At 50.1% G+C, this 26815-nt stretch overlaps 2 protein-coding genes and 1 long non-coding RNA gene across 8 annotated transcripts in view; 2 read left to right on the forward strand and 1 right to left on the reverse strand.

Annotated features, from left to right (window-relative positions):
- SPIRE2 (spire type actin nucleation factor 2) overlaps window positions 1–13260 on the forward strand; it is a 31943-nt gene extending 18683 nt beyond the window's left edge. For 2 of the 5 annotated variants that reach the window (XM_070614089.1, XM_070614088.1), the window contains exons 4-15: window positions 314–394; window positions 499–663; window positions 1177–1263; window positions 1486–1609; window positions 1718–1887; window positions 2520–2709; window positions 4181–4320; window positions 6685–6819; window positions 6931–6998; window positions 10794–10821; window positions 11826–11941; window positions 12214–13260. In XM_070614089.1, the coding sequence (XP_070470190.1) occupies window positions 314–394; window positions 499–663; window positions 1177–1263; window positions 1486–1609; window positions 1718–1887; window positions 2520–2709; window positions 4181–4320; window positions 6685–6819; window positions 6931–6998; window positions 10794–10821; window positions 11826–11941; window positions 12214–12433 (1524 nt within the window). In that variant the 3' untranslated portion in view covers window positions 12434–13260. Of the gene's footprint in view, window positions 1–313; window positions 395–498; window positions 664–1176; window positions 1264–1485; window positions 1610–1717; window positions 1888–2519; window positions 2710–4180; window positions 5392–6684; window positions 6820–6930; window positions 6999–7365; window positions 7669–10793; window positions 10822–11825; window positions 11942–12213 lie in introns of those variants that run through there. The other 3 variants (XR_011538588.1, XM_070614092.1, XM_070614091.1) reach the window with 3 other exon arrangements.
- Window positions 2888–16158, reverse strand: LOC103541424 (uncharacterized). 2 transcript variants are annotated; one of them, XR_542463.2, is made up of 3 exons: window positions 16018–16158; window positions 10673–10808; window positions 2888–5354 (listed from the first exon to the last, which is right to left on the reverse strand). It is a non-coding gene; the product is annotated as an uncharacterized lncRNA (long non-coding RNA). The 2 variants fall into 2 exon arrangements; XR_542464.2 differs by lacking the exon at window positions 2888–5354 and adding an exon at window positions 7144–7636.
- Window positions 16040–26815, forward strand: part of TCF25 (TCF25 ribosome quality control complex subunit) — a 30136-nt gene continuing 19360 nt past the window's right edge. The window contains exon 1 of the mRNA XM_008508241.2: window positions 16040–16370. Within this exon, the coding sequence (XP_008506463.2) occupies window positions 16179–16370 (192 nt within the window). The 5' untranslated portion in view covers window positions 16040–16178. The remainder of the gene's footprint in view (window positions 16371–26815) is intronic.

Genomic DNA, 26815 nt, shown 5'->3' on the forward strand with positions numbered 1-26815 from the left:
GAGAAGGGGGTGGGTTCTCTATAACCAGAAGGTTCTATATGGGGGCTCAGAGGGTGTTATGCCCTCGCCCTGCCCTCACCAGGGAGAAGCTGCCAGAGAGCCAACGGGAAACCAAGTGTCCCATGTAGCTCCAAGGCTGACGGCTTGGTTTCCCCTGATCTCTGAGCCCCAAAGCCTTGGCCTAAATGCTCCTTGTCCTTTTTTAGCTGGTTCAATAGTAGCCTGTGTGGTAAGGAAATGTCCCCAGATGGACAGACCAGCAGGGGGCCCACATCCCATGGCTGCCATTCTCCCACCTTCCCTGGACTAACAGATGCTGCAGAAGCTTCGGGAGGACGAGCCGCAGGCAGAGAAGCCGCTGGCAGAGCTTGACAACCTGGGGCGCACGGACTGGGTAAGACGCGGTCCCCTCCTGTCGGGACACAGACGGTTCTGTGCCTGGAGGGCCCGTGGGAGCCCTACCGGGGCTAATGGCATTTTCATCTCCTCGGGGCCCAGGCCCGACTGTGGGTCCAGCTCATGCGGGAACTCCGCCATGGGGTGAAGCTCAAGAAGGTGCAGGAGCAGGAGTTTAACCCCCTGCCCACCGAGTTCCAGCTCACACCCTTTGAGATGCTGATGCAGGACATCCGCGCCAGGAACTACAAGCTGCGCAAGGTCATGGTGAGCTGGGGAGGACCAGCCCGGAGCCTCCCTCCCGCCGCCAGCTCAGGAGTCCCTGTTCTGCGTGCCACTGCCCAGTTTATTCGAACATGAATAAAGCAGATGGCTCACGGTTGCACTGGGAACACAGTGTGACAAGGGCAGGGAGAGGGGATGTGGAGGGTTCTGGAGGACCAGAGCCTGCGAGATTGTCCCGTTCAGTGCTGTGTGGTGCTTGCCATGTGCCAGCATTGCTCCGAGAATTTTAAACGTGTGACTTCACTTCATTCTTCTGACAACCCTGTGAGGCGGGTGACCTTGACCTCCATTTCCACACAAAGAATCTGAGATGCAGGGAAGCTGGTGGTGGCACCAGGCTTTGGAGGCCACAGCTGCGGCCTGCGAGGGAGGACGGTGTGAGGCCTAGGCCCTGTTCAAGGCTGAGTGAGCCCCTCCTGTGGCCCTGGCCCCAGGAGGCAACCCCTGTGGGCCTCATGCCCTTAGCCTTGGCTGCCTCCCCGCCCTCCCCCACAGGTCGATGGGGACATCCCTCCCAGGGTGAAGAAGGACGCCCACGAACTCATCCTCGACTTCATCCGCTCGCGGCCTCCCCTGAAGCAGGTACCAGCTCTGCACCTCCTCCCCTCTCGCCTGCCCATGCGAGGCTGCCTGGAGTCTCCACTGAGGGAGGCGGCAGCTGGCTCTGTCCCCTGCTGTGCCGGTTGCTGGTGGGCCTGGCTGGTCAGGAGTACTCCTCAGACAGGGCTCCTCCCTAGCTCAAGTGTGTCGTCCATGTCGTGGCCCCACTGCCCCTCCCAGCTAGAGCCGCCATGCCCCTTGCAGGTCTCCGAGAGAAGGCTTCGCCCCCTACCTCAGAAGCAGAGGACCCTGCACGAGAAGATCTTGGAGGAAATCAAGCAGGAGCGGAGGCTGCGCCCAGTAGGGGGCGAGTGCTGGGGTGGCCGGGGTGAGCGTGGGACACCCCTCCTCTTCCTTTCCCGCCCTTTCCTTCCCCTCCCTCCCTCCCCTCCTCTCCCTCACTGTCCTGCCCTGCCCCACCTCCCTGCCTCCCCAGGGTTTGGCTCTCTGCCCTGCATCCTCAATGCCTGCTCTGGGGACATCAAGTCCACTTCCTGCATCAACCTGTCCGTCACGGATGCTGGGAGCAGCGCTCAGCGCCCGCGACCCCGGGTCCTGCTCAAGGCGCCCACCTTGGCTGAGATGGAGGAGATGAACACGTCTGAGGTCAGAGCCCACAGATTCCTGAAAAGAGACCTGGGAGGAGGAGGGGGAGGGGTAGGCAAGAAGGGAGAAGGGGCCCAGCCAAGCCGGGGCTCGGCATCCCACCATGTGGGGCATCTGCTGCTCAGGGCTGCGGGCAGTGCCCTCCTTTGAAGCTGGTGTCCTGCTGTGGGGCTGGGTCTGCCCTGGGAGCAGCCATGGCAGGGCTCAGGGACACTTTCCCATCTTGGTGGCTCAGAAGGGTGACTGGGATAGTGGACATGTTCCTGCAGCACAAAAAGGGCTGAAGTGGAAGTGCTCCATCACCTTGGGGCCAGGAAGCTGAGCAGCCCCCTGGTTGATGTCCCTGCCTGGCTCCTCATCCTGTCCTCACTGCCCTCCGAGTCCAGGGACAGTGGCCATCTCAGTGGGCTCCACCTGACACCATACCTGTCCTCTACAGGACTTTCTGGAGGCCTCAGGCAAGGGTTTGGTTTTGAGGCACTTGCCTTCCACTGCCCAGAGGCTGGTCGGGCTGGGCAGTGAGCAGAGCACGGCCCCAGGACTCTCTGTGTCCTCTGTCTAAGTCCAGGGACGGACAGAAGGGACTGGTGGGCAGAGTGGTTGGGGCAGGGTCGGGTCTGATGTGTCCACAGGAGGAAGAGTCTCCGTGTGGGGAGGTGACACTGAAGCGGGACCGCTCCTTCTCGGAGCACGACCTGGTCCAGCTCCGGAGCGAAGTGGCCTCTGGCCTGCAGCCAGCCACTCAGCCCCCAGGAGGGTTGGAGCCATCCCGGCCCCGCGCAGGCAGCGTGCACGCCTGGAGGCCCAGCACCCAGGAGCAGGGCAAGTGCTGCCTCTCATCCTTTCTCCCTCGAATCTGTCCTGCGGGCGCGTGTCCTGTGGCCAGGGCCCCATTGTCTTCTGAGCAGGCAGCACCCAGTGGGTGCCGGAGCTCAGCCTGCAAGAAGGTGTGAGAGTTCAAGCCCAGCCTCGCCTCGTCACCTCAGGCAGGCATCCCCACTTTAACTTGAAAACGTTTTTTATTAAATTAGTAATCCATATTCATTGTAAAACATTAGAAAAAACTTTAAAAAAATTCCCATGATTCTATTACCTAGAGATAATTAGTAATATATTGGTATATAGAAAAAAAGCTGGATAGATGGATGGATGACGGATGGAGGAAGGATGACTGATGGACAGATGGATAGATGAATGGACAGATGCATGGATGATGGATGGATGGATGGATAGAAGGATGGATGATGGATGAAGGACGGATGACAGATACACAGACAGATGGACAGATAGATAGACAGATGGAGAGGTAGATGGATGGACAGATGGGTGAATGGATGATGGCTGGATAGATGGCTGGATGATGGATGACGGATGGATAGACAGATGGATAGGTGGATAGACAGATGGCAGATGGATAGATGGATGGAAAGACGGATGGATGATTGACAGATTCTTCTAGTCTTCTTTTTCTGTCAATGGAAACGTGTCTACAGTGAACCAGATGGGCTATGCAGCACACACCACTCTGGAACCTGACTTGTCACTTGAGATTTCTTGTGAGCCTCCTCCTTTCCCTGTCAGTCAGCACAGAGGCCCGAATAACTCTCCTGGTCACACACTTCGTTAGTCCCACTGTTGTAAGGGCTGTGCTCCATGAACTGCAGATACGACATGGGGTTGTCAGCCCACCCACTGCCTCCCACCAGACACAGCCAGGCCCCCTTCTCTGCCCTCATGATCACCTTGAGCCATGCTCTCGCTCTCTGGCCCCTCTCAGGATGGTCCCACTTGATAGTTATGACTCACTCTCTGGTGTGAAGAGGTCTAGGCCAGGTCAGTTCCACTTCTTGCTGTCTCCCCTGAACTGTCCTCCAGACTCAGAGACCCTGTGGAGGAGGCGAGTCTGCCGCCTCCTCCTCTGTCCTTCTCTGTCCTTCGGGGTCTCTGGTATAGTGCAGCATGTGGGACCAGTGGAGGAGGAAGGACTTCTTACGTGGCCATTGCTGTCTGTGCTTTGCGTGGCCTGCACTGCTGGCTGCAGCATGGGACTCCCAGTGTTGGCTCGTTCATGGGGCTCTGATGTGGGGCCCCTTCAGGGGTCCCTTGGGCCTGCCCCACTGCATGGGCCCCTGACATGGGTGACACGCTCTCTATTTGACCTTTTGCTTGATTATGCCCCCACCCCACCCATTTCCTGCCTGGCAGGCTGTCTCCCTTGTCCCCGGGGCACAGCCCTCCCAGATCAGAATTATTGCCAGGTTGTCCTGACAGGGCTTCCCTGCTCGTCTTCCAGGTTCCTTCCCTGTGAGCATCCAGTCCCAACCTGACTCCAGCCCCCTCCCACGCAGTGACCTGGGCTCAAGGGAGGAGGACAGGCCTGAGGAGGGCAGGCAGGAGGCCTCTGAGGCCCCAGACGCCCATCACCTGTGGCTGGTGAGTGAGGAGGCGCTGCCATGCAGGGCATCTGGGTGGGGGCCTCCTGGGCGCTCATCTTCTGCCTCCCCAGGACCAGGCCCCAGCATGTGTTCTGGAACTCTGGTGGCTCCCTCCGGGGCTGTGGCTGGGTCTGTGCTTGAGCCTGTGTCTGGAGAGCTTGGTCTCTGCTGCCACCTTCTGGGCTTCTGGGCAGTGCAGCCTCTGGCCAGAGAAGGACCTGGCTAAGGGGACAGTTCTTAGTCCCATCTCTGTGGGGTTAGGACCGATGAGAAAGCTGGACGTCTTGAAGGCAGCATGATGCGACAGGAGAGCGTTTCACTGGGCTGAGACCTTGACTCCGGCCCCGCTCTGCCACAGTGCTCTCACCCTCTCTGTACCTTGGTTTCCTAGCTATAAATTTTGTCTGACTCATCACTGTGAAGAGCTGGCACTTGCTGATGTTTTGAGGCCCCCATTTTGGATGTGAGCCTGGGTGTCTGATTTCATCAAAGGAGTGGAAGAGCCTGAGGCCGTGGTGGCTCTGGGGCGTGTGGAGGGCATTCCTGGTGTGTGCGTCCTCACTGCTTCGTTGAAGTCTCATCAAGAGGCTCAAATGAGGACAGACATTAAAATGCTTTGAAAGATAGAAGTGCCACATAAATGTAAGGCAGTGACACCATTCGGTTCCTCCCTGAAGGGCAGGTGTCTGCTTTGAGTTCTGTCTTCTCTATTGCTGCATGAAAAGTTACTCTCAAACTTAGTAGCTTAAAACAATAAACATTCATTATCTCACACCATTTCTGAGGGTTAGGGGAGTCCAGAAGTGGCTCAGCAGGGTGGTGCTGGCTCGAGGCCTCTCAACGGGCTGCAGCTGGGGTGTCAGCAGAGGCTGTGTCTCAGCTGAGAGCTGGACTGGGGCTGGAGGAGCCACTTCCAAGGTGGCGCCTCACCCAGCTGTGGGCAGGAGGCCTCAGTTCCTCCCCACGTAGATCTCCCACAGGCTGCTCGAGTGTCCTCCGACATGGCGGCTGGCATCCCCCAGAGCACGTGGTCTGAGAAAGAGCAGGGCAGAAACCAGTATCTTTATGAGTAAGTCTCAGAAGGGATGCATTGTCATTTTCATTTTAATCTGTTCCTTACAAGCGAGTAACTGAGGCCCCCTCAGGGGAATGGAAAGGCTCCCTTCTGGAGGAAGGGGTGTCAGGGAACTGTGGGACATATTTTAATGGCAAGGCCCATCAGTGTTTTTTCAGCAATCTTGAGAGTGCTTTCTGAGAGATCTTGCTGTCAAACGTGGGATGACCTCAGTGACCTTGCCTCCGCCCTGAGCACATACTCATAGCTCAGTCTGACGAGCCACCTGCTGGTCTCTGCACCCAGCATGAGACCTGCTGGCCACCAGTGCAGTTAATGTAATGTCTATAAGGTTGAGAGCGGGATCGGTCAAACATAAACAGCACTGTCAGGCTGCTGGATACAGAAATCAGAGGCCAGAGGACCTGACACTCCAGGCCAGAGTGGAGAAGAGCACAGGGGGGTCTTGACCCTCCCCGAATGCCACCCACCAGCAGGTGTTCAGCAGCCCTAAAGAGGATAACCACTGAAAACCCGAAACTAAAGACACTGTGCAGCCTCTGTCTCTGTGGCACCCTCACAGACCAGGGCCCCCGACGCCTCGGGATCTCGGGAGCTGGCATTTTTAATGCTAGGTGCCAGGCATTGTGCCAGTGGCTTTACATGTGATGTCAGCGGAGTCGAAGGACAACCCCCTTTATAGAAGAGAGACTTTGAGAGGCTGAGGAGTTGGGACTCTGCTAAGCCCTGGGGCAGAACAGGGTGTGCTCACCACGGCGGCCCAAAGGCCAGGCGGTGGTGACGAGTAAGACACCTGCTGCCTGTGGACAGGCAGACACAGAGCCCCATGGGATGTGAGCGCCACACGAGGCCGTGTGCAGGAGGCAGCTCTGTGCAGGATCCCCGGAGTGGGGAAGTGGGCCTGGGGAGCCCAGCTCGGTTTGGTTGGCTACAGTGGGGAACACGGTGGGAGGCAGATGTTTCAGGTCTGGGGCACTGTGAACCAAGGTGGGGATGGTCTGAAGGGGAGCCTAAGGAAAGGGTCACTGAGGGGCTGGGGGCAGACTGGATGGTGGGCAAGGCCACGTCACAGGAAACCTTGCCTGTAGCACCAGGGCACCATCAGAGAAGGTATGGGGAGCATGTTTGGCTCCCAGGTATGGATGAACTGAAGAATAGGGCATTTTAAGAAGTCTCTGGGCTTGGGAACACTGAGGTCAGGAAGATGCCAAGTCCTCAGCGGGGAGAGGAACTTGTGAAGGCCTCCTGAGAGGCCTCAGCCCTGAGGGCATGAATGACCTGCCACAGGAGTTCAGCCACCCTGTGGAGAGCCTTGCCCTGACTGTGGAGGAGGTGATGGATGTGCGCCGTGTGCTGGTGAAGGCCGAGATGGAGAAGTTCCTGCAGAACAAGGAGCTCTTCAGCAGCCTGAAGAAGGGGAAGGTGAGGCAGCCCAGCCTGTGGACAAGAGCCCTGGGTGCGGTACAGGTGAGGATGGGGCTGGACCCAGTGAGCTGGGACAGAACTGGGCTCTAACCAGGCCTTTCCTTACAGATTTGCTGCTGCTGCCGTACCAAGTTCTCACTGTTCTCCTGGCCACCCACCTGTCTTTTTTGCAAGAGGTGAGCCTTCTGTAAGCACCTTGGCTGTGAATTAGCATGGGAGGGAGGAGGAAAGAGCCTCTAGGCCAGCACTGTGTAATAGAACTGTCCTTGATTGTGGGGATGTTCCATCATGCACCATGGCTAGTGCAACAAAGGAAAAGAATTAGCTTTTAATTTAAAGTTTAATAGCTAAGGGTCTCCCACTTTCAGCCAAGGTGGGGTAACAGGCAGTAGAACAGGCACCTTCTACCTGAAACAAGCAAATAAATAAACAAATAAACCAAGGAACATGAAACAATGGTTTTCAAGACACTTGGTATCAGGCAACAAACAGGAAGCAGACAGGGTGAGTTCTGTGACTGCCCCAACTGCCTGGAGTTTCTAGGTCCTGAGTCAGAGCCTGCTCAGTTCCTTGAGCAGGAGGAGGTAAAGCTGCGAACCCAGGGAGACCACAGCAGCTCGAGTTCTCAGTGCAGATTTCCAGAGGGAGAGAGCTGTCCACAGAGCAGGCTTCAGACCGGCAGAAGGTCCCCCTCAAGTATTCAGCAGAGTACTGATCAGCACATAGATGCAAGAAAGTTACTGAAGGCTAGGGAAGAATCGTCTGAAGCAGGGAGTGGTGAATGCCAGTCCATGAGCCAAATCTGGCTCACTGCCTGTTTTGTAAATAAAGTTTTATTGGAACACAGTTAAAGACATTCATAGTTCATTTAGTCACATCTGAATGTTTACTATCTGACCCTTTACAGAAAATGTTTACTGACCCCGTGCTAAAGGCTTAAAAGAACATATTAGGAATGGTGTCTGTTGCCACCAGCCATGGTGGAAATGCAACGTGTGGGCCACTGAGTGGAATACACAGAAAGTCTTGTCTCACTAGTGGGAATAAGCACTCCTAGACTGAGCATTGCTCCAGACCTAACCAAACACAAAAGCAAGACCCGAAAGGAGCAAACTCTTCCCAAGTACCTTAACTGCTTCCCAGATCAAAGCTCAAGAAGAGGAAGGAAAACTGTCCGGCACCCAGCAAGATGAGACACCTGGCATCCAACCAAAGATTATCAGGCATGTCAACAACCAGGAAAACATGACCCATGAGGAGAAAAATCAATCAAAATCACCCAGAATGGGTGCAGATGTTAGAATTAGCAGATAAGGACATTAATAGTTTTGAACTGCATTTCATATGTTCAAAAAGTTAGAGACATGGAAGATATAAAGAAGACACAAATCAAACCTCTAGACATGAAAACTAGAATGGTTGGGATGAAAATTGCACTGGATGAGATTAATGGCAGATTAGACATTCAGAAGAATGTGCAGAAGAAAAGACTAGAGACCTTGAAGAGAGCAATAGAAACCATCCAAAATGAAAACATTGAGAGAAAAAAGAATTAGAAAAATGAAAAAGGCATCAATGAGCTGTGGGATGACATTAAAAACCCTTATAGAGGTGTAATTAAAGTTCCCAAAGGGAAGTGGGGGACAGAAAAAGTATCTGAAGGGATAATGACTAAAAAGTTTTTCCAAATTTGATAAAAAATATAAACCCACAAGAAACTCAATGAACCCCAAGCACAAGAAACATGAATAAAATCAAACCAATGCGCATAGTAATCAAATTGATTAAAAGCAGTGATAAAAAGAAATTATTAAAATCAGCCAGCAAATAAAGACATGTTATGTACAGAGGAAAGACAAAGATGACTGCAGATTTCTCGTTGAAACAATGCAAGCAACAGCTTTAAAGAAGAAAAAAATTGTCAATCTAGAATTCTATACCCAGCAAGAATATCTTTCAAAAACAAAGGCCAAAGTAAAGACATTTCCAGAAATACAAAAGCCAAAAGAATTCTTCACCAGCAAAGCCATAGAAACAAATGTTACATGAGGTCCTTCACATAGAAGGAAAATGATACCAGATGGAAATCTGAATCTACTCAAAGGTATGAAGGACACTAGAAGTAGCAACTACTAAGACAAATATATAAGATTATTTTCTTATAACTCTTTAAAAGGTAAACCAATATCCACCACCCAACAAGGTAAAATTCAATGTCTGGCATCTAATCAAAGATTACCAGGCATGCAAAAAAAAAAAAAAAAAAAACACAAAACACATTAGTAACAATGTATTGTGGGGTTTATAACATATCTATAAATAAAAAGTATTCTAACAGTAGCATTAAGGCGGGGGGGGGCAGGTAAATTGGAAGTATGCTATTATAAGTTTCTTATACTCTACATGAAGTGGTAACATATTTGAAGATACACTGTGTTAAATTAAAGACATATACTATAAGCCCGAAAGCAACCAGTAAAATAACAAAACAGAGCAATAGCTTCTAAGTCAACAAAGAAGATAAAATGGAATCATAAAAAACACTTGATTAATACAGGAGGCAGAAAAAGGAAAAGGGAACAAAGAAAATTTAGGACAAAACAAATAGCAAGATGATAGACTTACACCCAACCATATCAGTAGTTGCATTAACTCTAAATGGCCTAAACAACCCAGTTAAAAGGCAGAGTTTCCCAGATTGATTAAAAGAAAGCAAAGCTCTCTGCTGCCTACAAGATATGCACTTTAAATAAAAAGATAGGAATTGGTTAGAAGCAGAAGAATGGAGAAAGATGTACCATGCCAAGACTAGTCTCAAGAAAGCTAGAGTTGATATATTAATATCATACTAAGTAGACTGCAGAGCAAAGAATATTACCAGAGATAAAGGAGTTCATTTCATAATGAGAAAGGGAGGAAATAATAATCCTGAACATTTTCTACACCTAACAACAGAGATTCAAAATACATGGAGCAAAAAACCTGATAGAACTGCAAGGAAAAACGGATAAATCCACGATTATAATTAGAGATTTCAGTACCCTCCTCTCAACAACTGATAAAACTTGTAGACAGAAAAACACTAAGGATATAGAAGGTTTGAACAACACTATCAACCAACTTGATCTAACTGACATTTACAGAACACGCTCCCCGACAACAGCAGAATGTGCCTTCTTCTCAAGTGCACGGAGAACACTTACCAACATAGACTATATCCTGGGTCGTAAAACAAGTCTCAAAAATGTCAAAGGATTCAAGTTATACAAAGTGTGTTCCCTGACCACAACAAAATAAAATTAAATTAACCCAGAGGTTTGTTGATGGGGCATCCACGCAAGAGAACAAGGTCCCTTGTTCTAAAAAGTGAATTTGGACGATTTGTACTAATGTAGAGTCGTCCCTGATGTATCTTTATAGAATAGTCTGCATAATACCCCATTTCATTTATTTTTATTTCAAATGTATATTTTTGTTAACGTATGCTCAGACGTGGAGAACGGAAACTGCACTGCTGGCAGGGGTCATCTCTGAGGATGTGCCTTACAGGGGAGGACTCCTCTGTCTAAATTACAGTTCTCTCTAATGTTTCACTTTTTAAAACAAAGAAGGTATTTCCTTTTGAAATCATGTATGGGGAATTTAAAAAAATGTGACTCTCTGCTTCAACCTGAGCATCTCAGCTGAGGCCCCTCTGCCCCAGACGCTGCTTCTCTGGCAAGGCGTGTGAGGCACAGTGCGGACCAGATATTCTGAAGAAGGAGCCGTGAGAGGCAGAAGTATTTTGCGTGTAGAGCTAAGCAAAAAGAAAAGCAAGATTTGGGAGTGAAATGAAAGAACACTGAAGTACCCGGGGTGAGGCAGAGGCTGAGGTCAGCTGGCCTGTGTGCTGGTGGGACATGGAGGCTGGGCACCAGCTCTTTCCTCGTCTCCTCAAGCTGACGCTGCTCTCCCTCTTCTCTCCCTTCCAGAGCGGTCTGCGCTTCCTGTAGCATAAAGGTGAGGACCACATGAAGTCTGAGCGAGGCCCCAGGGGTCTGAGGTGTCCTGCAGCCTGACTTGGCTTGTCTGGGGAAGGAGGGATGGTGCGGGGACAGAGGCCCTGCTGTCTCCTGTCAGATGATCCCACCCTCACAGTCACCTCCTCTGTCTCCCTCCTCTGGGCAGAATCCATCCTACACTTTCCAAGACTGTGCAGTTTTTGAAGACCGTTATAGGTGGCCTTTTTTTTTTTTTTTTTTTTTTTTAACATTCCATGTTAGTAGGCCAGTGCCAAGGAACCCTTCACTTCCCTCTAAAAGACCTACCTTCTGACACTGCACCTTCCTTGAGTGTTTTTGGAGGGGTTCTTTAGCAGCTGGGGTGTGGGTACATGCAGGCGTGCACAGAGATGAAAGAACTGTTACGGTTAGAAGCATGTCACCTCATTACGCCTCAGCCCAGAAACAAGAATCCGCTTAAGAGGGATTTTTGCCACCACTATTTTCAAACCCTGCCACTTGGCTGTGGAAAAACTCCCATCTCATCAGTGTTAAGTGTATATTGCACACAGGGCATGATGCTCGATCTGTGTGGCACGAAAAGGCAGTCATGCTCTGAGAAGTGCCTCTGCAGGTGAGCAGACGCAGCGGGGCGTGTAGCATGCCAGGAGGTACGTGCCTTCAGGCACCAGGCAGCATGTGGGGTCAAATGGTGGTCTCTAGGCTCACCTCTTAGGAAGAAGGACCTAGCTGCCCAGTTCTGGAAAAATTGGCCATGGAAACCCCATGAATAGCTGCGGAGCATTGTCTGATAGAGAGCTAAAAGAGGAAAGGCTGGCACCACAAAGACCAGGCAGGGCTCTGCTCTGCTGTCCACAGGGGCGCTAGGAGTCGGGATTGACTTGATGGCACTGACAAGGCTCACCCCTGCTGCCACGCAGGTGGCCAGTCACAGGGGTGGCGAGTGTGCCTGGGCTGTCTCTGTGGGACAGCTTTGTCCACACCTCCCTCTGTGTGTTGTAGATGAAGATGCCTTCTAAGAAGTTTGCACACATCCCTGTTTACACGCTGGGCTTTGAGAGTCCTCAGAGGCTGTCAGCTGCCAAAACCACACCACCATCGAGGAGAGACGTCTTCCAGTGCGTTCCTTTGCCCTCTGCTGCTGTCGCCCTGGTGGTCAGGCACTGACAGTAACTTGGAGCTGGGAGGTGGTGGGGGGTTGCTGGGACCCCTGAAGGAAACAGAGATCTGAGACACAGATATCTTGGGGGGCTCCCGGGGTTGAGTACTGTGAGATGGAAACTGAGCCAGGTGGTCAGCTTTTGCCAGGATGAACTTTGCATGGCACATTCATTCCCAAAATGTGTTTGCCTGATGGGGGGACATCCCTGACAGCCCTCTCCCACCCCAGATCGCTGCAGGGGCCTCAGCGGAGTGTGGAGGAGGAGTTCCCACACATCTATACCCACGGCTGCATCCTGAAGGACGTCTGCAGCGACTGTACCAGCTTTGTGGCAGACGTGGTGCGCTCCAGCCGCAAGAGCGTGGATGCTCTCAACACCACGCCGCGCCGTGCCCGCCAGACCCAGTCCCTCTATATCCCTAGCACCTGGACTCTTGACTTTAAGTGATGGCCCTTGGCCACCCCAGGCACCTGGCTGGAGGCTCTTCAAGAGGCCAGGCCTCCAGGGAGGAGCCAGGCTAGTCCTGGACCAGGCTGAGAAACTGCCATCCTGAGGCCAGCCTGCCCCCTGGATTGTGCATGTACATATATACATAATAGATACATTTATATAATATATATAAACACAGCCTATATATTTATATACGTGTTTCTGACCCCAGAGTTCACTTGGGGTCAGGCTCACTCCAGGACCCTCCCTGGGGGAGGGCTTCCTCCTGGGATTCCTTGGGTGGGGCAGGGAATGGGCTGGATTTCTCACGCAGACAGGAAGGAGGGCACTTTGAAGGTAGGGCAGAGGATTTCAGGTGGTGGGGCTCTGGGGGAGCCCCCTGCCCCATGTTGTTCTTTTCTCCAGCCCGGGGATGAGAACACAGCAGCTTCCCCTCCTTGTGTGGACATCCAGGCTGGACCAGGGCGCTTGGGTCCCCAGGTGGACCGGAGCACCTGCCTGCATCTGCCCTCTCTTAGCAGGGACGTGGGCTTCGGAGGCCCTGGGAAGCCTCGGAGTGGGCTGAGATTCTCCTGGCAGGCGGCCCAGGCATCCTACCCTTCCATTTGGAAGGTCTGAGGCACAGCTCACTCCCTGACCCCTGCCGGGCATCCATGCCCCAGCCATCTGCCACACGGTTGGCGTTGCCATCCTCACACACCCGGAGGTCCAGGATGGTGCTGGCCTGAGGGCCTTGGCAGTGCTTGTGTCCTGGTACAGGGAGGCGCTCTGTAAATTTGTACACACAGCCACTCTTGGCCTAATAAAGGTGGTCTCATCTCCTGTTTGCGGTGTGGACTGAGGACTGTCAGCGCAGCAGTGGGCACATTCTCCAAGGGTGGAAGCCGGGCTCTGAGGGGCCACCTGCCCTCTGGTGCATAGTCAGGATGCCCATCACGAGACAAGGGTGCTCAGGTGACTCCCGTCCTCAATGCCAAACTTCATAATCTGGTCGTCTTGGTCCTACGGCCAGCAGGGCTGCATGTGGGACAGCAGCTCAGCCTGCTGCCTGGGGGCCCTTTGGCCTCATCCCCAGGTCTCTATTCCTGCCCTCTGAGCACATGATTCCCTCAGGGTTCCCAGGGTGGGGGCAGCTGCACCCTGCTCTTCAGGAGAATGGTTAGAGGAGCACCTCTGTGCTCTGCCTGTCCACATGCGCCTGGGATGTGGCTTCTGTTGTCATTCCACCTTACAGATGAGGAAACTGAGGGTCAAAGAGGCAAGGGAATTTAGCCAAAGATACACAGCTCTCCTGGACCTCCACCCAGGCCTATTGGACGCCAGGCTCTAAAGCCTGCCACACAGGGACAGGGCCTGTCACAGGCAGGCCTGTGGGAGAGGATGCTGTCATCAGCTGGGGTCCAGGAGATGCAGTTACACATGCTTAGGCCAGCCAGTAGAAACACGCCAGCTCCCAGCACTTGCCCTGAGCAGGCAGTAGTAGTATTCCTATTTAAAACAAGATAACAGGCATAGAGAGGGTAAGGAAGTGCCCCAGTTGCACAGCCAGCAGTGAGAAGGCGAGCACCCCTGCAGCCCCCTTCACAGGCAGACGCTCCTGTGAGGTGAGCACCGTTGTCATCAGTCTCCTAATTCCACAGGTGGGGAAATGTGCAGGCTCACACTCCCAATGCGGGGAAGCTGGGGTTCTAATCCACACAGGAGGACTTGGAAACGAAAGCCCATCCTGAGACAGCTGGGCTGAGCTGAGAGGGGTCCCCACGAGCTTGAAGGTGAGGTCAAGAGGGGGCGTTACTGCCTCTTCCATCTTCTCACTGCTGGCCTCACCGCCCACTGACCCCAGGTACAGAAAGCTGTAGGGTCAGCCCACTGAGCCAAGCCTGCCTCCACCCCACCTGATTTAGCTCTTGACTCATGGAAGTCACTCACTCCAGAACTGTTTACAACCAACCCTTCCTTGCTGAGGACTAGGCCTGAGGTGGTGTGGGGAGACGCATGTTCAAAGCTGCCTGTTCAGGGAGGTCACCACTCAGGCTGGGCCTGAGGCCGCATCCCTCACGGTGTCACGTGGCCGCTGTCTTGTGGAGCACAGAGTAGAAAGCAGCTCCAGGCTGAGACTCCCCAAGTTTCCCTTCACAGGCAAGGCAAGGAGCCTGCATAAATTGGTCACACCACTTGACCAGGGGTGACACAACATCTATTTAACAACAAGCCTGCCTCTCAACAATCAGAATGGACAGGAGTGGGGTGTCCTGGAGGTCCCGCCTGTGCTGTGCTGAGCATAACCCTTTAGTAGCTGGATTGTGGAAGGGGCTGTTCTAGGGAACTCTCCAGGGGGGTGGGGGGAGCGGGACATGTGGGGGCCTTGAGACAGCCGGTATGTGCCATTCAGTGTGAAGTGCTTCAAGATCCTAGTGACCAGTACAGGCTGACAGACCAGCCACGCACACATGTACACACACGCTCCCTCCCTCTCTCTCTCTCTCCCCTCAACTCCCAACCTAAGTGAGGAACACTCAGACTTATGAGGGGGAGGGCTGGGGTGGAGCTCAGGGGTCAGAGGAGAGGGATCCCAGAGGCCATGACCCACCCTGTCCCTGCCTCCTCTTCTCAGTCCTTGCCAGTGGCCTTCCTCATCTGAACTCTGCAACCACAGACCAGAATGCAAATCCATATCCTACCTGGGCCAGTTACTTTCCGAGTTCTAGTTTATTTACCTGTAAAAGGGGGAACACCTATAGTACCTCCCAGCAGTGCCTGGCCTGGCTCCACAGTGAGAGCCATCCCCACACCCGAGGTTGCCCCCTCCTCTCTCTGTCACCGTGGGAGGGACCTTCACGCCACAACATCTTGCTCTTGCATTTGGACCTCTGCAGTGAAGGGGTCTCAACCCTGCCTGCACATTTTAATCCCCTGGAGAGCTTTTAAGAAATATCAATGTCGGACCCCACCTCGGAATTTCTAGGGGTCGGTCCTTCATCTTTTTTGCAAAACTCTCCCTAGGAGGTTAGGACGCACAGTAAGTCACGGTGGCGAGCCTCCGCCTTACACCACGGATTCCCATACTAGATGTACGGGAGAATCACCTGGGGCGTGTTAATGACAATAAAAAGCAAACTCCCAGGACGATCCTTTAAGATTCAGTTCCAGTCTATCCTGGGCAGGCGGTCGTCCAGAAATCCGCGGTTCTGGGGAGCTCCTCGGTTTGGATGCGCTCACTTCTAATAAGGAAGGACCCGTCCTGCTTGCAGCCGCTGGGGCAGGCTGAAAGCAGTCCAGGGTCCCTTGAGGCCCCCCCAGGTCTCAGTTGTCACCTGCGCGCTGCCACCCGGGACGCCTCGCAGCAGCGCACCCACCTGCGCGCACCCCTCCTCACGCGGCCCCACCTGCGTGTCCCTCCCGCCCCACGGCGCGCACTCGGAGAACAAGGTCTGGGCCCGCTGTGGGTGGCTCGGAGCCTGCGCAGGCCGCGCCGCGTCCCAGCTCATCCTCAGTCGCCAGCACGCCTCCCGAAGACCGGGAGACACCCTCCGCGAGGAGGCGCCCAACTCGCGCGAGAACTCGCCCCGACGAGCCCTCACCTTCTCTGACGCGACTGGTGACAGGAAGTTCCGGAAAGCCACAGCGCGCAGACGCGACACGCCAGACTCGCGCCAGCGCGCCGTAAGTGCGCAGGCGCGCCGGCCGTCTCTTTGCTGCTCTTCCTTCTCCGGTCTCCAGACGTCAGCGGCCGTTGGGCCCTATGTCGCGCCGGGCCCTCCGGAGGCTGCGGGGGGAACAGCGCGGCCAGGAGCCCCTCGGGCCGGGCGCCCTGCAGTTTGCCCTCCGTGATGACGATGATGTGGAAGAAGAAGGCCCAAAGCGGGAGCCCGGTGGCCAGCGCCCCCGGGGCGCAGCGAAGGAGGGCGTCCGAGTTAACAACCGGTTCGAGCTGGTGAGGAGCGGGGCTGCTGGGGTAGGGGCGGCGGGGGGGCGGTGTGCGGGGCGGGGCTTCGCGGGGCGGGACCGTGACGTCACGGGGCGGGGCGAGCGCAGTGGGCGGTGGCATGAGGCGGGGGCGGGGTCAGGTTGGGTTGGGGCCCACGGTGAGGAGGGCGGGGCCATACGTCCAGGGGCGGGGCGGGGGGGGGGGTACAGGCTGCAACAGAGTGGGCGTGGTCGTGCCGTTGAGGGGCGGGCCCGCAGCGCGGTGGGCGGGGCTTCACTCCCAGGGTCTGGGGGGACCCTTCTCTTGGTTTCAGGGTTGAGCATTCAGGGCCTTGGCAAACATTCCCGTTTACTCCTCACAGCCCAGGAGTTAGTGTCCCCCCATGCAGGTATCTGGCGCAGAGAAATAACAGTAGATGCAAATTGAAGGAATAAATGCCCACTGGGCCTCAGTCTGCAATTTTGCATGCGCGTGCCTTATCTTATGCTCCCTTCTATGACCTCCCTGTGCAGGCAGGTAACGTGTCTGTTTTGCTCATCTTGTGTCCCCAGCACCGTGTACCCGACGCATAGTAGGGACTCAGTGGCTGTGTGCCAAATGGTTGAAAGAATAGCAGTAGGACTGAAGATCAGGGAGAAACCAGCCACGCTTTGTAAGCCTTCTCTTGATCTCGCAGTTGCTCCCAACTTTATATGAAGTTGGCAAGTGAAGGAGCCTATTATAGGACGGTGGGGAGTGTGGGCCGCCAGCCTGGGAGTTTGTTTAGAGACTGTTGACCTTCCCTGGTGAGGTAAGAGACAGCCAGCATCACTGTGGTCTCTGGTGGGGATGGGACCCACGTTCATTCTTGGAATTCTCCATACTCTCCACCGCCTCCTCTGATCCTCACACAGAAAGTAACCCCCTTTCCTCTACTCCGTTTATTATCATTTATTTCTTTTTAACCTTTTTTATTAAGGAAAATGTCAAACATATACAAAAATAGAGAGAGTAGTGTGGGGGATGTGCCTGTCACCCAGTTCCCACAATTACCCACATGCAGCCAGTGGTGTCTCCCCAATTCTTCGGCCACATCTTTCTTTCTTTCTTTCTTTCTTTTTGAGGAAGATTAGCCCTGAGCTAACTACTGCCAATCCTCCTCTTTTTTGCTGAGGAAGACTAGCCCTGAGCTAATATCCATGCCCATCTCCCTCTACTTTATATGTGGGATGCCTACCACGGCATGGCTTGCCAAGCGGTGCTGTGTCCACACCCAGGATCTGAACCTGCGAACCCTGGGCCGCTGAGAAGCAGAACATGCGAACTTAACCGCTGCGCCACCAGACCGGCCCCCTGCCACATCTTTTATCCTTAGATTTGCCAGTCGTTTTTCTCACTTCTCTCAAAACACCCAAGTCTTCTTTCCAATCCTCCTTGTTAACAGTCTGAAATCAGTTTGTGCTGAAATGGGCCATTTTCGTGGACTTTTTATCAGGTAGTGCTTTCTCCATCTTCCCACATCTCCCAGGTTTAGTCTTGAACGAGAGGAACTGTTATTTGGAGGACATGTACACATTCTGGACACTGCTGCCATGTCAGGTGATTCTCACAGTCTGGGAAGGAGGTCCTATTGTGCCCTTTGTACAAATGAGCTAGTACATGACACCTACACTGTAAGTCGTGGCTTTCTGACTTAAAACATGTACTCTTAACCCTGCCATGATACTTGTCTCTGAGGCGAACTTGATGTTTCTGCTGAGGAAGATGGGAGGATAGTGGACAGGGGCAGGGTGTTTGGGAGGGATGGAAAAATGGCAGGTGCTTGTGTGTGTGGATGGAGAACAAGGGTGCTGCTGTGAGCCTCTCCGTGACGTCAGTCAGGTCAGAGGGCCCCGAGGGCTGCAGGGCCCAGAGCGTTGCTGTCGGTGTATTCCTTCTGCTTTCTGACAGGATGTTGATATCGCCAGCTCAGACCTCCTTCCTGCTCTCTGGTTCATACCGCCAGCTCAGCGTCTGTCTCCCCTTAGATGTCTCACAGACATCTCGAACTCAGTGTGTCCAAACATTAACTGCCCTTCCGCTCCTTCAGCCTTCCTTGTCTCTGCTGAGGGCTCTCCATCCTTCCCGCAGCCTGGAAGGCGTCTCCGATTTTCTCTCACACACCACGTGCAAACCATTGGGAAGGCCGGTGGTGGCTCCAGGTGCAGCCCCTTGAGCGTGACCGTTGCCTTTGGTCTGGATAGTCACCGTCCTCCTACCCAGTCCCACTTTTGCCCCAGTTGCTCTGCAGTCTGTCTGAGCTCAGGGGCTGCAGTGGTCCTGTTAGGCACACGTCTGATCTCAGCCCTGCTTGCCTCACCACCCCCAGTCAGCCCTGTCAGCTCCCCCACCTCATCTCTTTCTCGTCTTGCTCTCTCTGCTTCAGCCACACTGATCTCCCTGTGCCATCCCCTCTGCCTGAAACACCTTGTATTCAGATGTCACGTGGTTCCCTCTCCTCCCTCAGGCTTTGCTCGTGTGTCACCTTCTCAGTCTTGCCTACACTTCTCACTTGATTTAAAATTACAGTCACTCTTGTATTCCCATCCCCTTTCTTCTACTCTTTCTCCTTTTCCCTGGTAATTATCACAAAAGATACCGTACACATTACCTGTGTGTTCCTTTTGTTTTGTGTTGCTTGTCTCCTACTGTTGGAGTGTAAGTTTTGTGAGGACAGAGACTTTGCTGTTCCCTGACGTGTGCTCATCACCCAGAGCAAGTCTGGCATGCAGTAGGTATGCAGAACAGTGACTGCAGGAGTCAGCATTTCCTCTAAGACCGGCAGTTACTGTCTCCAGCCAGAGTGTGTGTCCACAGGCTTTGGAGTCAGAATGACCTGGGTTTGAATCCTGGCTCCACTTCTTTGTAGCTGTGAGAACCTGGACAAGATACCTAACATAAACTTCAGTTTCCCTGTTTCTTGGGGATGATCCTATTTACCTCATGGAGTTGTCATGAGGAGTAAATGAACTAACTTGTGCAACCTTTAGTCCATGCTGAGCACATGATCCGCACCCAGTAAACGTCGATGTTAACAATGTTGAAAACCAAGGGAAGGGTGCAGTGGCACTTACGTGGAGACACGTCACCCTAAGCGGTTGCTGGGGCCAGCGATGCTCTCCTGGGAAGGGGGAAGCCGAGCAAGAAGACACCCTCCTCTGTCACTCTGTGGCTTTGGCTGTCCTTGTTGCTGGCTCTTGGGTGAGTTTCTTTGACCTTAGATTAGAAATAATCATTCCTCTTTCATTCAGAGTGGATTTAAACATCAACTTTATGGAAGTATAATTTGCATATAAATGCACCTGTTATAAGTATATAGTCTGAGTTCTGCAGCATAACATACTGCGCAGCCATTAAAGATGATGTTGTAGAGTAGAACTTCTTAGTATTTCTTGGTCCAAAGACCACTTTGACAATCTGATAAAAATCACATAAACACACTTTTAAAAGCTATCAGGATTTATTCTATAGCATTAAAAAGTTTTGCCTCTGAGTAAGGAAGATCAGTCTTTTACAGAGAATTATGTGTGTATGTCTCTCTGCTTTTATGTACAGTATAGTGGCCATTCCCTGAAAGTAACTGAAATAAATCTAAATTGTGCAATCAAATAAAAAACAAACTTCTTCCAAAATAAGTTTCAGTGATGAGGCTGCTGTTGTTTGACTGAAATAAGGACTTGAAATTGTTCAGTGATCTTTGACTTGCCAACACATGTGTCATCATTATCTTTGATATCCCGTTGATTTTGATCCTTAGTTTTAATGACAGCAAGAGCAAAACCCCAGATTCACATTCACAAACACGTTTAATAACAGATGGTATTAGAACTATGTATTTTGTTTACTGGTCAAGGATTACCATAATTTTCTAAAATTCTTCAGGTCAAAAATCAAATTACAGGGGCCTGGCCCAGTGGCACAGCGGTTAAGTTCGCACGTTCTGCTTCTCGGTGGCCCGGAGTTCACTGGTTCAGATCCTGGGTGCAGACATGGCACCGCTTGGCAACAGGCATGCTATGTAGGTGTCCCATGTATAAAGTAGAGGAAGATGGGCATGGATGTTAGCTCAGGGCCAGTCTTCCTCAGCAAAAAGAGGAGGATTGGCAGTAGTTAGCTCAGGGCTAATTTTCCTCAAAAAAAAAAAAAATCACATTGCTTCATTTCTTTTGTCCTCAAGTCTGTGAGATTATCTTCAGCAAAGTTGCCATCATTAATGCTTCTTTGATCAAGGAAAGAATTATGAATCCATATTCTAATTGTGATGTTAAATGAACAGTGAAAAAAAAATGTCTGCTGTGTTTCCAGACATCTGCCGGTTTCTGCTTACAAATAGGTGAAGTTTTGTCATTCTTGACTGCAGACTGGAGAAGCACTTCCTTCAGTGATGTGAAGTTTTAATGGCTTCCCTCTTTCAATGGGAAAAATAACTCCTTTTTTCTCCTTTTTTCAGCAGCACTTTTAGTGGTGCCCATGGGGCCCTAAACTGAAAAGCTTATTTTTAGAGAGCTAAAAACAATCTCTAAATAAACCAAGCAGTGGATGAATAAAAACAAAAGTAAGATTTCTACTTCTAGCCATGGTAGAATAATTGGTACTAGAATAGCCTTCTGGCCATGAACAATATAAAACTGAGCTAGAGATATAAAGTAACAGTTTTCAGATATTAGGCAAGAGGTGCTGAGGTCTGTGACCCTGAGGGAAGAGGAACATGGTGAGCCCGCTGACCTGGCCTTCTCCCTGGAGGCACTTTTCAGAGAGCAGCACAGGGAGGACAGCACAAGAGAACATGGTGGTGGCACTGAACTGAGGAGGCAGATTCGACTTTGGGTCCACTGAGGAGCTGGAGTTCCCAGGCTGGGGTGCTGTGGAGAACGAGTTCCAGAAATCTGCTTCCAGTCTTCAGCTCAGTACTCAGCTGTGTTGGGCAAAAAACAACCAGAGGGGAAAGGACAGCTCCCAAGACCATGAGATTAACTGGGACAGGAGCTCACAGGGTCTGGGAGACTCCTGACCAGCCAGAATGAAAGGGCCTCACTGGGAAGCCTGGGGTCCAGTAGAGGCTCCAGAAAGGCTGCTCCTTAGGAGAGGACGAAAGTCACTCTGCAATAAAGAATGCTCTAGACCTGTATTAAGAAAGCTTAGAAATAAAGTTTGAAGGGATGGTGCTAATATGTAAATAAATTGACTGCCTGCCTGAATGAATTTTAGCATTCTATTAAGGAAAGGGACACAGTCCAGTCACTCAGCAGTGTAGCACACGGTGAGAAATCACCAGGCACTCGAAGGACCAGGAAAATGTGACTCATAACCACCTGGAAATGACAGATGGTAAATTAGATGCAAACCTAAGATAGCATATAGATGTATTCAAGGACTTAAAGAAAATTGTGAACGTAATGAGGGAAAACAAGGAATTCCAATAGAGAAATGGAAGCTATAAAAAGAGCAAATTCTGGAACTAAAAAATACAATATCTGAAATGAATAATTGACTTGATTGTCTTAATAGCAGATTAGACACTAGAGAAGAAAAGATCAGTGGTCTTGAAGTTAGGGCAAAGAAACGATCACAACTAACCAGAAACGGGAAAAGATTGTCTCAGTACCTGTAGGACAGTATCAAACAGTCTAATGTGTCTGTAATTGGAGTAGCAGAACAAGAGAAGAGAGACAGGGGCTGGCCCCGTGGCCGAGTGGTTAAGTTCACATACTCCACTGCAGGCGGCCCAGTGTTTCGTTGCTTCAAATCCTGGGCGCGGACATGGCACTGCTCATAAAACCACGCTGAGGCAGCATCCCACATGCCACAACTAGAAGGACCCACAACGAAGAATATACAACTGTGTACCAGGGGGCTTTGGGGAGAAAAAAGGAAAAAATAAAATCTTTAAAAAAAAAGAGAGAGAGAGAAGAGAGACAAGTGAAGAAGAAATAATTGATGAAATGGTAGAAAAATTCCCAAACATCATATAAAATAAAACCCCAAGGATTCAAGAAGTTTAATAAACCCCAAGCAGGATAAACATAAAGGAAACCATGACAAAGTAAATCATAAATTGCTGAAAACCAGTGGTGAAGAAAAATTATAAAAGTAGCTGGAGAAAAGAGGCACATTATCTACAGGAAAACAGTAAGAATAGTTACTGACTTCTCATCAGATACAGGGCAAGGCAGAAGACAGAGCAGCATCTTTAAAGTGCTAGAAGGAAAACTTAATTTGGCATTCTATATCCAGTGAAACATTTTCCAAAAACTGAATCAAGAAGAAATAGAGGGGCTGGCCCCATGGCCAAGTGGTTAAGTTCGTGCACTCCACTGTGGCGGCCCAGGGTTTCGCTAGTTTGGATCCTGGGAGCGGACATGGCATTGCTTGTCAGGCCACGTTAAGGCAGCATCACACATGCCACAACTAGAAGGACCTGTAACTAAGATATACAACTATGTACTGGGGGGATTTGGGGAAATAAAGCAGAAAAAAAAAAAAAAAAGAAAAAATAGAGAATCTGAATAGACCATTCACCAGTAAAGAGATTGAAACAGTAATCAAAAACCTCCCAAAAAACAAAATTTCAGGATCAAGTGGCTTCTCTGGAGAATTCTACCGAACATTCAAAGAAGATTTGATATGTATGCTTCCCAAACTATTCCAAAAAGCTGAACAAGACAAAATGCTTCCAAACTCATTCTATGAGGCCAACATTATCTTGATACCAAAACCAGACAAGGACAACACAAAGAAGGAAAATTATAGGTCAATATCGCTGATGAACATAGATGCAAAAATCCTCAACAAAATATTGGCAAATCAAATACAGCAGTACATTAAAAAGATCACACGCCATGATCAAGTGGGATTTATACCAGGGATGCAGGGGTGGTTCAGCATCCACAAATCAATTAATGTGATACACCACGTTAACAAAATGAGGAATAAAAATGTCATGATCATCTCAATAGATGCAGAGAAAGCATCTGACAAAAGCCAACATCCATTTTTATGATAAAAATTCTCAATTGAATGGGTATAGAAGGAAAGTACCTCAACATAAAAAGGCCATATATGACACACCCACAGCCAGCATCATACTTAAGGGTGAAAAACTGAAAGCCATCCCTCTGAGAGGAGGAAGAAGACGAGGGTGCCCACTCTTGCCACTCTTATTCAAAATAGTACTGGTATTTTTTTATTTCTCCTTTGATATCTTCATTGATCCAATGGTTGTCCAGTAGCATGTTGTTTGGTCTCCACATATATGTGACTTTCCCAGCCTTTTTCTTGTAGTTGATTTCTAGTTTCATAGCATTGTGATCTGAAAAGATCCTTGATATGATATCAATCATCATAAATTTATTGAGGCTTACCTTGTTTCTCAGCATATGATCTATCTTTGCGAATGTTCCATGTGCACTTGAGAAGAATGTATATTCTGCTGTTTTTGGATGGAATGTTTATATGTTAAGTCCATCTGGTCTAGTATGTCACTTAAGGCCACTGTTTCCTTGTACTTTCTGTCTGGATGATCTATCCATTGATGTGAGTCGGGTGTTAAGGTCCCCTACTATTCTTGTGTTGCTGTCACTTTCTTCCTTTAGCTATGTTAATAGTTGCTTTATATCCTTTGGTGCTCCTGTGTTAGGTGCATATATACTCATAAGTGTTATGTCCTCTTGGTGGAATGTCCCTTTTATCATTATATACTGCTCCTCTTTGTCTCTGATTGTCTTTTTTCTCTTGAAGTCTGCTTTGTCTGATGTAAGTATGACAACACCTGCTTTTGTTTGTTTGCCTTTTGCTTGGAGTATCATCTTCCATCTCTTCCCTCTGATCTTCTGTTTGTCTTTAGAACTGAGATGTGTTTCCTGGAGGCAGCATATTGTTTAGTCTTGTTTTTTAATCTATCCAGCCACTCTTTGTCTTTTGATTGGAGAATTCCGTCTGTTTACATTTAGAGTGATTATTGACAGATGGGAGCTTAATGTTTCCATTTTATATTTTGTTTTCCAGTTGTTCTGTGTTTCCATTGTTTCTTCTCCTTTGTATTTTTTTTTTTTTTTTTGGAAGATTAGCCTGAGCTAACATCTGCCACCAATGCTCATCTTTGGGCTGAGGAAGACTGGCCCTGAGCTAACATCCGTGCCCATCTTCCTCCACTTTATATGTGGGACGCCTGCTACAGCATGGCTTGCCAAGCAGTGCCATGTCCGCACCCGGGATCTGAACTGGCAAACCCTGGGCTGCCGAAGCAGAATGTGCACACTTAACCACTGCGCCACTGGGCCGGCCCCCTCCCTTGTATTTCTGACTGCCATTTCAGTTTGCTGGTTTTCTGTCAGGGTTTTCTCAGTTTTCTCTTTATTTAGGATTTGTGACTCTGCTCTGATTTTTTTTTTTTAAGATTGGCACCTGAGCTAACAAGGGTTGTCATTTTTTTTTTTCCTGCTTTTTCCTCTCCAAATGCCCCCAGTACGTGGTCGTATATTTCAGTTGTGGGTCCTTTTCGTTGTAGCATGTGGGATGCCACCTCAGTGTGGCCTGATGAGCAGGGCCATGTCTGCACCCAGGATCCGAACCAGCGAAACCCCGCACTGCTGAAATGGAGCGTGTGAACTTAACCACTTGGCTACCGGGCCAGCTCCCTCTGACTTTTTGTTTAGTGGTTAACATGAAGTATGTATAAAAGATCTCATGGGGTTGGTCTGGTGGTGTAGTGGCCAAGTTCACTTGATCAGCTGCAGTGGTCCAGGGTTTGCAGGTTCAGATCCTAGCCACTGACCTATACACCACTCATCAGGCCATGCTGTGGCCGTGTTCCACATATAAAATGGAGGAAGATTGGCATGAATGTTAGCTCAGGGCCAATATTCTTCAGCAAAAAGAGGAAGATTGGCAACAGATGTTAGCTCAAGGCCAGTCTTCCTCATACACACACAAAAAACTCTCAAAGATGAGATAGTTCATTTTCTGATAGCCTCTTATCTCTCTTAGCCTAAGCAGGTTCCATCCCATTCCTCTTCCCTTTCTGAGTTATCATTGTTACAAATTGTTCTTTTCTGTGTTGTGAGTTTGTGACTAAATTAACGTGTTTATAGTTATTTTTGATGCTTTCCCTCCCTTTGTCTTTTGTGTTATAATTAAGTGTTTACTAACCTATTCTGATATAAAGCTGCAATTTTCTGATTCTATTTATTTCATTGCTAAAGGTTTTTTAAACCTTTGCTTTTTAGATTCAGATGGGAGGGCTCCTTTCAATGTTTCTTGTAAGGCAGACCTAGTGGTGATGAAGTCCCTCAGCTTTTGTTTATCTGAGAAAGCTTTTACTTCCCCATCATATCTGAAGTATAGTTCCCCTTGATAGAGTATTCTTGGCTGGAAGTTTCTGTCTTTCAGTATTTTGAATATATCATTCTGCTCTCTTCTAGCCTGCAAGGTTTCTGCTGAGAAATCTGCTGCAAGCCTGATGGGGGTTCCCCTGTAGGTTATTATCTTCTGCCTTGCTGCCTTTAATATCTGTCATTGACTTTTGGCAGTTTTAATGGTATACGCCTTGGAGAAGGTCTTTTTGCATTGATGTAATTAGGGGTTCTACTGGCCCCTGTACTTGTAAGTCCAGTTCCTTCCCCAGTTTGGGAAGTTCTCAGCTATTATTTGTTTGAACAAGCTCTCTGCTCCTTTCTCCCTTTCTTCTCCCTCTGGAAAACTTATAATCCTTATGTTGCTTTTCCTAAGTAAGTCGAATATTTCTGGAAGAATTTCTTCATTTTTTAAAAATCTTAGTTCTCCTTCATTCTCCACCTGAAGCATTTCTATATTTCTTTCCTCTAAATCACTAATTCTATCCTCCATAACATCAGGTCTATATTTCATGGATTCTAGATTGCTTTTTATCTCATTAATTGTGTTCTTCATCTCCACCATTTGTTTTTTTTTAGAGTTTCAATCTCTTTGGTGAAGAATTCCTTCTGCTAATTAATTTTACTCCTGCGCTCATTGAACTGTCTTTCTGAGTCTTCTTGTAACTCGCTGAGTTTCTTTATGGCAAGTACTTTGAATTCTCTGTCATTTACACTGTGAATTTCTGTGATGTCAGGATTGGTTTCTGGAGACTTGTCATTTTCCTTCTGCTCTGAAGTGTTAATACAGTTCTTCATGGTGTTTGGTTAAAGTGATCCTTTGCTGGGGCATTTCTGGTAGTGTTAGGTCACATATTCCACCTGCCACTGCTCGGGGGGCAGGAGCTGTTTTCTGATCCTGTCCTGTCTGCTGGAAGTTGTGCTGGTAGGCATTCTCTGTGTTTGTGCACTGGCCACAGCTGCTTAGCAGGTCATGCACACACATGCAGGTGGGGCCTCTGTGCTCTGCCACTGGGTCACTCTGGTGCGGGACCAGTGCACTCAGCAGGAGACCAGCTGAGCTAGTGCACTAGGTGGGCGGGT

The sequence above is a fragment of the Equus przewalskii genome, chromosome 3 (assembly GCF_037783145.1).
Source record: "Equus przewalskii isolate Varuska chromosome 3, EquPr2, whole genome shotgun sequence".
NCBI classification, from domain to species: Eukaryota; Metazoa; Chordata; class Mammalia; order Perissodactyla; family Equidae; genus Equus; species Equus przewalskii.